The following is a 13,236-nucleotide window of genomic DNA, read 5'->3' on the forward strand; positions in this document are numbered from 1 at the left end:
TATTTTGACAAGCAATGTTGTTAAATTGTTTCGTTTATTAACGCTACAACATAGCGTTTCGTGAGGCGGTTGTCGTTGTTGGCTGAAAAGCAAACAGCTGTTTACTGCGGAGCCAGCGCGAGCAGGCTCCCGTTTGCCCGTGAGCGCCGGGCAAAAAACAATCTTCAAATAAAAGAAAGTCACCGAAGGAGTTAAAGGAGAGTGACAGGGAGCATGAGAAGAAGAGGGAGAGAAAGTTTCAGCCAGCTTGATCGATGGAGTTGGCTTCTAGTGGTGCAGTGACGCGTCCTAAAACCCTTTTATAATCTATCCATTAGATTTATGATTCGAAATTATAAAAGTAGGGTAGACATGTGGAGATTATCCGGCTGAACAAAACGTGCATTTATCAAACAGGTTTGTTTTCCACAGACCTTATTTCCAGCTATTTTCCAAAACCCTGTGGAGAAATCCCATTGCTTTTTGTCGAGGGAACCAGCAGCTTACTTCCTGGTTTTAGGACGCGTCACTGCACCTCTCAATATGATGCCAATATAAACAAGGTCTTCTGTCGGCTCAGTACATCAATGCCGACCTATGCTGACAAGTAAGTGAAGAGTAGAAAATATAAAAGGTATTGGCTATAGGGAAATGTCCCAGCAGTTTAGGATAATGAAGGTTCTAATCAATCTATTACAAAGCCATTACATTTCTAACTCCTAATGACAGGAAGGCAGAAAGCGCATTATACAAATAATAATACTCATAATAATAGCAGACACAATATCATTATTTTAATAAACCAAATATGAACAATTGAGGAAAATTATGAAGAACTGATGATTCAAATCTTGTAGTACAAGTAGTAATGAAGTTACTGCTTAAATTACTATTGCAACAAATGTGTTCATTTTCTTCATTATTAGTCGTTTTTCTTTTTTTGGACGAATGCTCCGGGCCAGTGGTTACAATGGTGGGGCCAGTGATAATACAATTCCACCGGCCCGGAGGGCCAGTGAAATGTTACCCTTAATGTCTGCCCCTGTTTTGTATACGTACTATACATTTCTAACAAAGCTTTGGGGGACTCAACATTTCTGGGTTCACTATAGGACTCTATGAGGTGGCAAAGAGACTATTACGTAAACCATGTATTTTGTTTACATAGATATGACATGTTGACCTTCCGGGTTTGTCTCCCAGAGTGAGTGTTGCTTGCCACCCGTTCAAATTACATTGGACTTGAAGCCAGCAAAAACTTGTCTGCTTTTAAAAAAAATATATTTCCCCATATTAGAGGCATTACAGTAACAGCAGGAAGTAAAAGCAATGATTATGAATTGAAGGTACAGGCTCGGGCCTTGGGACCAAAGTGCTGAGCCTGCTGGAGGAGGAGTTCCCCGAGGTGTGTCGGATTGTCACCTCCATCTATCCATCTGCAGAGGATGATGTCGTCACCTCTCCCTACAACAGCATCCTGGCTATGAGGGAGCTCACAGAGCACGCTGACTGTGTCCTGCCTGTGGAAAACCAAGTGTGTGCCTTTTCTCCTCTCACTACAAACATCTCTGCAGTATTTACAAAACAAAATAACCATTATTCAGGTGTATTTGTTCCCTCTGACTTCTCTTCCAGTCGTTGGTGGACATTGTGAAGAAGATTAAACATATTTCTGACAGTGGAAAGCCAGGGACTGTGATCAGGAGGGAAAGCGCCATCATCTCCGGGCAGGGAGGGCTCATTGGAGCCGAGAAGCCTTTTGATGCCATGAATAATATTGTGGCTAACCTGTTGCTCAACATTACCAGGTGTGGTATTTCTGTTTCCCGTACAGACAACCCCTGTCTGCATAAACATACGGCCTGTCCTTTGTTTCAATCCTGTTGTTATTTTATTTGTGAACCTATTTAAATAATTTGGAAACCTTTTTTTGTACACACTATTTTAGAACAATGCTAAACGAAGTGTTTATAAAACGTTGCCAAACTATAATTATATATAAACTACCTTTTTTTATTTTTTTTATTTTTATAAACACCACAGAGCACCTTGTTATGTTTATAGCAGCAACTCTATGTACCTACTGAACAACAATGACGCGCAGCACAGGAGCTACGGGGGTTGGATCTGTTAAAGCAGGTGCTGATTCATTTTGATGCAAACAACTAGATTTAACTACGAGGCTACGGAGATACAAGATTCAATAATGCCGGGCTAATAAGCCTCCGTTACACAATTGATGCGCAGGTTGCCAATTGTTTAGTGTTACACAGCAATACAAACACAACCAGAATGTGTTGTTTTGTGATCACTTTGCCAATCCACATTTTTATGTGTTTACAAGTCTTATCTGATGTGTATTACTAATTCACTGAGCATTACATTTTATTGTTTTGTTACAAAAATGCCATTTCCTACTAACTCACCAGACTTACATGAGTTTGTTAATGCTCCTTTAACTGCCAGCGCCACCATTTGGTAGAGCACATTTTGTTTCTTGATATCTTGTCGGAAAAAAAATAAAAAAGTTTAACTCCATCTGATTCAGCCGCTCTACCCTTTGGTTGACATGTTATGCACAAAACAACCTCTAGATGTCACTGTGGTTCAAACAGAAAGCCCTTCAGCTAGCTTCCACTGAGGAAGTTAGCATGCTAAAAATCACTGCTGAAGAAATCACTCTTTTTGGTCAACTTTTGTTAGTTTACCATATAATTTGACATATTTTAGTGTCAGAGTACTGACTGAACATAATTAGATAACTTGACGCACAACAAAAAGTTTTAACAAGGGTGTAATTATTATTATTTTTAAATATGCTCAACCAACCGGTGGAATTGGTCTTTTATGGTAAACTAGCAATATCAATCAATCAATCAATCAATCAATCAATCAATCAATCCATCAATGTTTATTTATATAGCCCAATAGCACAAATGTTACATTTGTCTCAGTGGACTTCACCAATATGACTTTTTCAGAGTTTCAGAGATGTTTTTCAATAAAATATGGTAAATAAATGGCTAGATTCATGGTAATATTACTATATCTAGTACGACCTTATGAGTCTCAAGAGTGAAAGAGTGATAATAATTTATATAGCACCGTTCATGCATCATGGCATTCAGCCCGAAGTTGCACACAGATGAGCAAGTTAGGCCAACACAGGATATAGACATTTCCTGTTAGGCCAATTCAGCATATACAGTAAGATGAGCAAGTCTTTTTTTTATTATAAAAAACACTTAACATTTCTTTTTTACATTTCTTTTTTTTTACAATTATAATTTATTATCTTTTATGAATATATCTGGTTGTATATATTGCTCATTTTCCATAAAAGAAACAAATGTATTTCAGTTTGTGTTTTATTTGAGTTTGATGCATACAAATACTGTACTGTAGATGATTGTTGAAAATGCACTTTTACCAGAAGGCCAGCTAGACCAGTTGGTAGAGGCTCATAAAAACAAAACTGTGGTCAGTCAAAACAAATGAAATTGTTTGTGGTTATTTGTGGCCCATTTGATAAAAAAATGCTAAAAGATCATTTTCCCATAGCTTTTTTCTTGGTCTGGCAGTTAAAGGGTTAAGTTGCTTATGTGTCATCTTCCGTTTCAGCTCAGCTCGTTTTGAAGGGTCTCTCAACATGGATCTGAATGAGATTGCCATGAACCTGGTCCCCTTCCCTCGTTTACACTACTTGGTGCCGAGCCTCACCCCTCTCTACACTCTGGCAGATGTCAGTGTCCCCTCCAGAAGGTCTGCTCTGGCTGTGAGAGCAGCTATTTTTTACGTTAAACATGCCTCATGTCGACCGCAGTGATAACTGAGAGGAAATAAGCTCACTGATTAGAGGTGTGTTGATCCTCATTTGAAACATATTGATGAAACACTACCGGTTACATAGGAAAATAATTTGCCAGATGCCACAAACCCGGCTTTCAATTGATCAGATGGGATGTCAGCAACTTTAAGTTTAGTGCTGCAGGCTTGTGAAAAAGGCTATTTGATCCTGCCCCCATTCCACCTACCCTCCAACCTGCTCTCCAACAACAACTGCCATGAAAGTGGCCTTGTGAGCCATATAGTCCTCATCTGTTCCAGAGAAGCTGCTCATTGGTCAAAAAGAGTGGCGGTGAACTGGCCACGCTCCCAGAGCATATGTGTCTGTATGAATGTAGAGCAGGGTGTTGCCTCAAAATATCTTGCCTGCCCAGCAGACTTGCCTGGATAAATAAAGATACATACAATCTTAGTAAAACATTGCTCCCTTGCCCCAGTCGGTCTCAATTTTACATAAAAAAACTGTAAATCCCTGAAGTCCTTTCAGTACGCTGTGTGTCTCTGTCCTCAGCTCAGACCTCATCATGACAAATGTGCTTCTATAGTCCATAGAGAAGTTTGTGGTTTGGATTTGTTACGGGCACATTTTTGTTTAGCACAGTGGTTCGTGTTATAACAAATTAGGGCTGCTCAATTAATCGTATTTTAATCGCAATTACGATTTTGGCTTGCAACGATTATAAAAACAACATCGAAATAAAAGGATTATCTCTTTATTTTTTATAAAACAATAAAAAAAAGTTGAGTTATACTTAAAGTTCAGGGTAGTCAACTGTTAAAATAAATCCATCAATTTTTTTAAAATAAATGGATGTTTTCAAAGTAAATAATAATCGTTTTTAATAATCGTGATATCAATTATTGACCCAAATAACCGAGATTATGATTTTTGCCATAATCGAGCAGCCCTATATCAAATCTGACCTGCCGCATCACTACTAGCCAGTAAATGGAGACATCATTCAGGGCAACCAATACATAAAGGTTGACAGACAGTGTAATACCTGGAAATATAGTCAAGATGATTTTCTTTTACTTTCTGTCTTTTACTGTGCCCTCTAGACTGGATCAGATGTTCAGTGATGCCTTCAGTAAAGAGCACCAGCTGATCCGAGCCGACCCGAGGCACAGCCTCTACCTGGCCTGCGCCCTCATGGTGAGGGGCAACGTGCAGGTGTCTGACCTCCGCAGGAACATCGAGAGGTCAGAGCACCATCCAGCCTCTCAGTCTTCATCTGAAACAGCCAACCAGCCAGCACCCCCACCCTGATAGGCCCAAAGATGACCTTTACACTCGCTCTCCCAAATAGTACCCCCATTCAGCACTGCCTGCCATGATTCATGACTGGTCCATTCAGCACCCACCTCTCCTCAGCTCTCCCCTCACCACTCTCTCTGCAGAACTTGTTTTCATGTGGCATGTTGTCAAGAGAAACTGAAACAGAAGCTGCTATGAGAGCACATATTTGAGCGTGACCATGGTGTAAAATAGGAGGAAAGGGAGGGAGGGAAAGCAAAACACTCTTCAGGGCACGCATAATCAATGGATCATATTGAGGCTAAATGTTATATTGGTTATGTCTGGATATACTACTACGTTTGTTTAATGATTTTCTTTTGCCATTTCTCATGAAAAAATCCCAAACATCTCAGCATGTGTTGCATTTCATGTATTTTATATAGTAAACTGAATATGTTGTTTTGGATGGCTTGGTTGGATAAAAGACCTTGCAATCTGTTTAACTGAAAATGTTTCTATATTTTCTGACATTTTATCAACCTAATTATCAGTGTTGTTAAGTGACTCGGTGCTCTACTTTAGTTCCACCTGGAGTAAACTCACAAGCTACCCTGCAGTATACAAAGTCATTCAAACTAGCTGCACCTTTACCAGCTTTGATAACACTTTCATGATTAATCATTATAAAACATATATCATATTATTCTGAAATGGACCAATCTGCACAATGACTACTTTTACTGTCGCTACTTTCACTATATTTGGATGAGAATACTTTTCTACTTTTACTTGAGGAACACTTTGAATGCAGGACTTTTACTGTAACAGAGTATTCCTACACTCTGGTACTTCTACTTTTACTCAAGTACAAGATCTGAGTACTTCTTCTTTTACTCAAGTACAAGACCTGAGTACTTCTACTTTTACTCTAGTACAAGATCTGTGTGCTTCTACTTTTACTCAAGTACAAGATCTGAGTGCTTCTACTTTTACTCAAGTACAAGATCTGAGTGCTTCTACTTTTACTCAAGTACAAGATCTGAGTACTTCTACTTTTACTCAAGTACAAGATCTGAGTGCTTCTACTTTTACTCTAGTACAAGATCTGAGTGCTTCTACTTTTACTCAAGTACAAGATCTGAGTACTTTTACTCAAGTACAAGATCTGAGTACTTTTACTCAAGTACAAGACCTGACTACTTCTCCCACCTCTGGTAATTATGAATATCCTGATGAGAAAGATATCAACAGATTAATCAATAATGAATATATTTGATTTGCACAACTTCAGTGTGTTGAGATTCTTCACTTTACAGTTCTTGTTGGCATCCTTGTCACATGATGGAAAATAATATTACTATCCGTGCTGTTGAACGGTTTGAAGTGTTACTTAGTAATCTTGTATATTTTTTCTTCAGTGAAATGTAATTTCTTCCCCTCTCTAGACTGAAGCCTTCGCTGCCATTTGTGTCTTGGAACCAGGAAGGCTGGAAGACGGGCCTGTGCTCGGTGCCTCCTGTGGGCCACTCCCACTCCCTGTTAGCCCTGGCCAACAACACCTGTGTGAAAACCACCTTCATGGACCTGAGAGAACGCTTCACCAAGCTCTACAGGAAGAAGGTACAAGCTGTATTAAAAAAGGAATGTGTCGTTAATCAAGCAAAACTGGCAAGGACTCCATTACAGCTACTTTTATCCAGCCTGTAAAAACATTCTGCATTACATTAATGCACATCGTGCAAAAAACATCTTGTTCTTTTTTAAATTGTAAATCCTGCACATTTCTTCTCCACACTACCTCTTTTAAAATCTGCAGTTTTCTACTTTGAATATAGTATTTGTCATATATTATGATATTTTACTGTACTCAGTTGCTCACATAATTATATTCTGTGTAAATATTGTCTATTTTTAAATTTGTTACAATAGTTTTAAAATGTTTTTTTTTAAAAAGCTTTTATAAAAGTACAACTAGCTTTTTCTTGCTACGTGTTCTCTTTCTGTGTACCACATATACCAAAGCAAATTCCTCCTATGTGTAAAACCGATTCTGATTCTGATTGATACACTCGGTCTAAAGTGAGGATTACTAATTTGATATATCTGACTGAAATACCTTTTTGTTTCTTAAGGCTCACTTACACCACTACCTGCATGTAGAAGGGATGGAGCAGAGCCACTTCTCGGAGGCCCTCAGCTCTCTCAGCTCCCTGATTGAAGAGTATCAGCAGCTGGATGCCACCAAGGGAAGATTCATGCCTGACGCATCCAGACTCCACATCGCCAGATGAAGTTTCACTTGTCTGTTTCTTTGTCTGTCTCTTTGTATAACAATTATTATTTGTTATGTTATAAGGAATAATGATGACGTCACACAGCCAAATTTTTTGTATATAACTTTAAATGTTATTTTTCAACATTTTCTAATTTATGACTCCATTAAAACTTCTGTCTGAAAGAAATAAGCAGTAGCAACATGACTTATAACATAATAATAAGTCCTGCTGCCCTGGCCATGTCCGGTGTTGTTATACAGTACACATACATGTGCTGGTGACATTTTTCAAAACTAACAACTTTTAAATATTTCTTCTTGTATTCAATGATTCCCAGTCATTCTTCCCTATGAAATCAGTTGTTTTAGTTTCAGTTTGAGCTGCATTTGTTTTAGTCCCGCGTCTTTGTCCCTGAACTCTTTGGAAGGTTCCATAAGTTAGAGTAACCTCAGGTCAGAAAACATGTCACCAGGATCGTTGCACTTCCTCTGGCACACGCAGGACGTTATCCACTGCATCTTCCACTGTGTGCTGGTGCCTCCCTTGCAGGTGAAGTTGACCTTGTTCATGCGGGACTTGTTGGGGACACAGCAGCGCTTGTCTGTGCAGACGCCGCAGTACGTGGGCTTAAACTTCTTGGTGCTGGTACAGCCCGAGAGGGTCAGCTTCTCCGCCTTCTTTGCTTGAAATTTAGGCCGGCATGTCTTTCCCTTTGGCGCCTATGAGAGGGAAATAGTGATTATTTTATTGAAAACTATGGTAATACTTCCATATCATTTTACCAACTTGTCACCTTAACACTCTTCATCACGCTTTTATCACATGGTCGCAGCAGACACAGGCGCCGGTCCTTCCTCATCTCACATTTGCCGTTATCGTTGTTGACACGCGATGAGATGCCCAGGCCGCAGGTTTTGGAGCAGGGGCTCCAGGGGGTGGTCTGGATCAAACAGTTCTTCTTCCAGGCTAAAGGAGGATCCCTGTAAGCTTTCAGTATTACAGTTAAAGGGCACTGTGTCAACAACACCCTACACAAAGAACTAGTCTGTGGGCTACATGCTGCCGCACAGAGCACACACACACCTGATACACACCAAATACCTGCTCGTATCCACCATAAGGGAGTTCATTTTCTTCTAAATGTTTCCCTTGAGCTGTACTTACACTGGTTGATTAGAATGAGTGGAGTAGAAATTGCCATTTGGCTAAAATGTAAATATATTTGAGAAATCCCTAAATAGTATATTTGCCAGGTCATAGTCCTATTTTGAACCTGGAAATGTTGAGTACCCCAAAGTTTTATGTCAGAAATGTATAGTCAGTCCCCAGCACATAGAAACTGCCAGATGCTAACTTGCAATTGGCAATTTACACAATTAGCATCAATTGTGTTAATAAGCACAAATTACCAGTATAGCCTATGATGACAATAGTTAAAACATTTCTTCGCCTATTTGGACAATTTTGGAGTGGTTTTGGGAATAATGGAGGATGCTTAATCTATTTCTGACATTTTCAGGAACAATTATTGCAGTTTTAACCAGCAGTGGTCACTTTCTGGTTAAAACAGCCATTTTTGATCCTGAAAATGTCAGAAATGGACTCCATAATGAATCCCTAAACCACTCCAATATTGTCCAAATCAGCCAAGTCATTTTTAAACTATTGACCACATAGGCTATAATTAGTGCTAATTAAAAACATGTGAGTTAGCATCCTGCAGTTTCTATGTTCTGGGGCCCCCTACTATACATTTCTATCATAAAACTGGGGAGCTCAACATTTCAGGGTTCACAGTGCTGACATCGACACTAAAAGGTTTAATTTTCCTAGTGTGGATAAGTTCTACTGCCAGAGTAATAGAATGCCAGCTCTCCTTCCCAGATGCCAGATAACGTGGACAGCAGTCCAGGCCCTGCAGGCTGGTTCCTGTACACAGGCCGCTCTATAAACACACCTGACATGTAGGTAGTGCCCTGCTGGTTCTTCTTTGGACTCTGGCCACTGCGAAGGCCGGCTGGCATGTTTCCCATGAGTGAGACGGGGCCTATGAGTTCTGCAGGCTTCTGGATGAAAGCAGGGGTACAGCCGATAGCTCCAGCAATACATGTGCACCTATAGAGGGGGCTGGGCTGGAAACCTTCTCCGTTCTCATAGTGGGCCCCATTCAGGTCACAGCCTACTGCCATCAGGTCTGAAAGAAGGAGGGAAACACGTCAACGCTCTGGCTCATGATGTCACTGTGAATGTTAAAAACAGCAAAAGATTTGCTCATACATCAATTAAGTCTTCTTGAAATTAATTGACTTATCACACACTTATTCTCACATGAAATAAAGAACCTTAAATAATTCCAAGATAGCGTGATATTTGCATGAAAATTCATTTTGAAGAGCTGCTCACTGAGTAGACATTTAGAAAAACCTGCTTTTCTGTTTTCTTTCCTCCCAACCAAGCGGTATGACTTCCTGTCCGCTCCTCATAATTAATCACACTGCTTACACTCTGGTCACACAGTCATTTTCGGGGTTTTATGTCTAACGAAATATGTTTCTGCTGCTTTTCCATGTATTGTGTATGCCGGGCAATAATGTTTTTTGGGGCCATCCTGTGATGATCCCAGTGATATTACTACGCCGCCATAGTTTCACAGCACAAGATAAAACAAAACAGAGACCAATCATAAAAAAACAGCCCGACAGCTGTAGAATTCCACATAGAAAGCCTTTGTAAGCTACATCCGTTCACTCAGTACTGGCAGAAGACAGGACAGCAGAAACGACTTGGCTGGGACATCCCTAGTTTGTGATCTTGCTTATATATTTTATATTTTATCACCAGTTCCTGTGTCAACAAACGTACAACAACGCAACATGTTGCATTTCTTTTTTTAATAACAGTCCACACTAACAGTATGCATCACACTAACCGAGCTCTGGAGATTCAAACTGAAAGTGAGTAGCATCCTGTTTCTTAGAACTATCCGAAGATGAGGATTTCAGAGAAAGACGGAGCCACTCACATGCACACACTCCAACCTCATATCGTGGCTGGTCCGCTGAGAAGTCACAGTACATGCTCTTGTGGGGATCACAGACGTCCCTCTCGTTGCACGGCTCTCCGATCTGCCTGGCGCAGCTCTTGCAGCAGCCACACCCGTCCAGGACGGAGCTCACTCCCGGGGCGCAGTGGGGTCTCTCCCGACAATTGCAGGGCCACTGGCAGAACTGCCGCCTCTCAGCCGCAGCCCGCCCGTCTCCAGGGGCCAGCTGCCCATTGTTCTGAGCCCGGCTGAAGACCTGGGTGAGGTGAACACATCCATTTTCACCCGCAATTTCTTAAAGGAGCAATAGGCTACTCTGAAGAACTGTTTGACCATTTGCAAACCGCACTCCCCTGGTGAATTGGAATGGGGGAGACTTAAAGCGTGCTGCCTTTTTAATTATTTTTAAATTGATAGATCAAAGAGCTCTAAGTGAGGACCAGAACTCCACACCACTTGGTTTGGAAATTGTGTTTATACTTAACAAAGCAACTGCTGTTACTGTACTACATTTAAATCTATTTATATTACAGCAAATAGCTTTGGAGATACAAAACACCAAACATTTTTACACTTTGTACATTATGTTTTACCTTATCATTTGAGACCCTCCAGAGGTGGTGTTTAATATGCAGTAATACTGAATGGACACCAATAGCCTCCTTTGGTTGCTTATGGAGACAGTTAGGTCAACCAGTCCCCAGAACAAGACTTTATTATATGAGATGGGGATCTAATTTCCTCTGCAACATCGAGTATGTCCAATTACTAGTATTCTTCTGACTGACAGATTGGATATAATTTGGATGAGCACAAGGATAAACAACAGGATAAACAATTTAGACTTTAATGACCTCATGACCTTTTTGGGCCACTCTTAGGGGGGAAAGCCTTTAAGCCCCACTACGTGTAGGTCTCTTTGAATAGTATTTCAGTATGTTTTAATTATATTTGTTATCCCTCGCTACCTCTTGTTAATAACCCAACTACTATCGAGACCAGAAGACCTCCATATCAGAGTACATAAATAGAGCGAGCAACAGACCCTTCAAATAAAAATTGTATTGTCTCAAGTCAATAACAAATTGTAAGATTGCATTTTCTGTCTTTTTTCTGACTGATCAAGTTAAGCTTGAATACAAGAGATTTGCGTGACAGGTAAACATTCCTGCTGAATAAACTAGTTAATCCATATTTGTGTCAAACATCCCTTAAGAAAGTTAGGAAAATAAACATTATTGTCATTTATAAACTATTAAAAACTCATCAATGAGCCTCACTGTTGCACTGGCTGACTATTCCTCCCCGGTAATGAACATACACTTTATAAGGACTACTACCCCAAGTACTCACTCTATCACCAAATGGGGATTAACCCACCGCTGAAATAGTTCCCAACGATTGCTCCATTTATTTTACTCTTATACATTTTTTGTTTATAGAAAAGCTGAGTTTTTAAAAAACTATAAATTGCTGACCATATTTTAATAGAAGACACGCAGCAGTGTTCCCTATAGTAAGCCGTAGATTGACATTTGACACATTCTTTTGCATTATCACAGGTGGAGGTGTACATTCTTTACATGAAATGTTAAATACTCCATTATGGGATTTAAGTTATTTTGGGATTTTTTGAGTCTCTACTGTCAGTTACAAAAATGTAAAAGAACAAAATGAGTCAAGATACGCAAACAGAAATATTAAGGCCATTCAGCTAGAATCAAGCCCCTTTTTCACTACTACCACAAATGATACAATATGTAGTTTTAGTTTTTAATTGAAGCATTAATGTTTTTTTTATGTCTCTGTGTTCATGTGAAAGCCTATACGTGGTGACGGCTTACAAATCTTATGTTTGTATCCTTTTGTTTAATTCTTTCAAATGAATGGCTTTGATTAGCTTGGTATTTGCTATGATGCAATCTATGTGTGGAGCGACTTGTGCTTCAATCCCCCCCGACTACTGTTCAAGGGTCACTGAGGGTTATGCCAAAAATCTGAAGCCTGTCTGCCAGGTTTACTGAATGAGCTCATTTCATGGTGTGACAATGGGTCCACAGCAGCTTTTAAATAAAGAACTCAGACTTTTCTCCACAAGTTTCCCACTGAAAACAAGCTGTGAACCCAGTCAAAAAGGACAACACACCGATCTATGTTCAAATATGTTTTTATTGGCCACCTGATTATTATTTCACTATATTCCAAAGAGTCTAATAATGAAAAGTAAAAATGTGGGTTAATCCAGATTCACTGCTACAGAGAAAACTGACGCATCTCAGTTGTCTATTTTCCTGTTGCTCCAGATACGGCATGCGTTAAGTGTGTGTATGGTTCCCTATCAGAAACACCAGTCTGTCTGTAGAATAGAAAAAAAGAGATTTTAGTCTTACCTGTTGAGCAAGGACGAGTAGCAGGGAATGGCAGAGAAGCGATAGCATCTCTTAAGTGAGAAGGTCTGTGTGAGCTCCAGGAGGGCACAGGGGGACGACAGAGCTGGAAGGTGGGATTTAGAGAGGAAGACTGGCAGAGGGAGAGAGAGAGGAGTAGGGGAAAGAGATTGCGAGAGCTGACCTGGTGGAAAGGGGACAAAGCACCCCTCTGTCTCCTCTCCAAACACACCTTTCCCTGCCTCACTGATCCACAGGGGAAATATTTGTCTTCATAACTGCTGGGCCACACCAGGGCCTTCAAGTCCTGCCCACTTGTTTATTCTTAGTCTGTGTGTGGACCTGCTTCATTTATCTGGGAGCAACTAACAGTTCAATCTGTAAACCACGTGTGAGAGGCTGCCACATAAAGTAGAACACTTTAAGAAATACTTTCCCAATCATTCTTTACCAGACAAAAACTGA

General features: G+C 40.1%; 2 protein-coding genes across 3 annotated transcripts; one reads left to right on the top strand and one right to left on the bottom strand.

Moving 5' to 3' along the window:
* Positions 1–1,325: 1,325 nt before the first annotated feature.
* Positions 1,326–7,363, top strand: tube1 (tubulin, epsilon 1; the record flags this gene model as incomplete). Its single annotated transcript, XM_010770901.1, has 6 exons — positions 1,326–1,513; positions 1,615–1,787; positions 3,601–3,741; positions 4,888–5,028; positions 6,511–6,685; positions 7,198–7,363. Coding segments are annotated over 6 exons (977 nt in total), but the record flags the coding sequence as incomplete, so codon positions are not given.
* A 389-nt stretch (positions 7,364–7,752) lies between these two features.
* On the bottom strand, positions 7,753–12,944 carry ccn6 (cellular communication network factor 6). Of its 2 annotated transcripts, none has more exons than XM_010770900.1 (5): positions 12,775–12,944; positions 10,364–10,640; positions 9,299–9,535; positions 8,135–8,307; positions 7,753–8,060 (listed from the first exon to the last, which is right to left on the bottom strand). In XM_010770900.1, exons 1-5 carry the CDS (start codon positions 12,820–12,822, stop codon positions 7,779–7,781), a joined length of 1,017 nt encoding a protein of 338 aa, XP_010769202.1. In that variant the 5' UTR covers positions 12,823–12,944; the 3' UTR covers positions 7,753–7,778. The 2 variants fall into 2 exon arrangements, with proteins under 2 accessions (XP_010769202.1, XP_010769201.1); XM_010770899.1 differs by having other exon boundaries at positions 8,135–8,328.
* Positions 12,945–13,236: the final 292 nt, after the last annotated feature.

This window comes from Notothenia coriiceps, unplaced genomic scaffold (assembly GCF_000735185.1).
Source record: "Notothenia coriiceps isolate Sejong01 unplaced genomic scaffold, NC01 NC01_scaffold00009329, whole genome shotgun sequence".
NCBI lineage: Eukaryota > Metazoa > Chordata > Actinopteri > Perciformes > Nototheniidae > Notothenia > Notothenia coriiceps.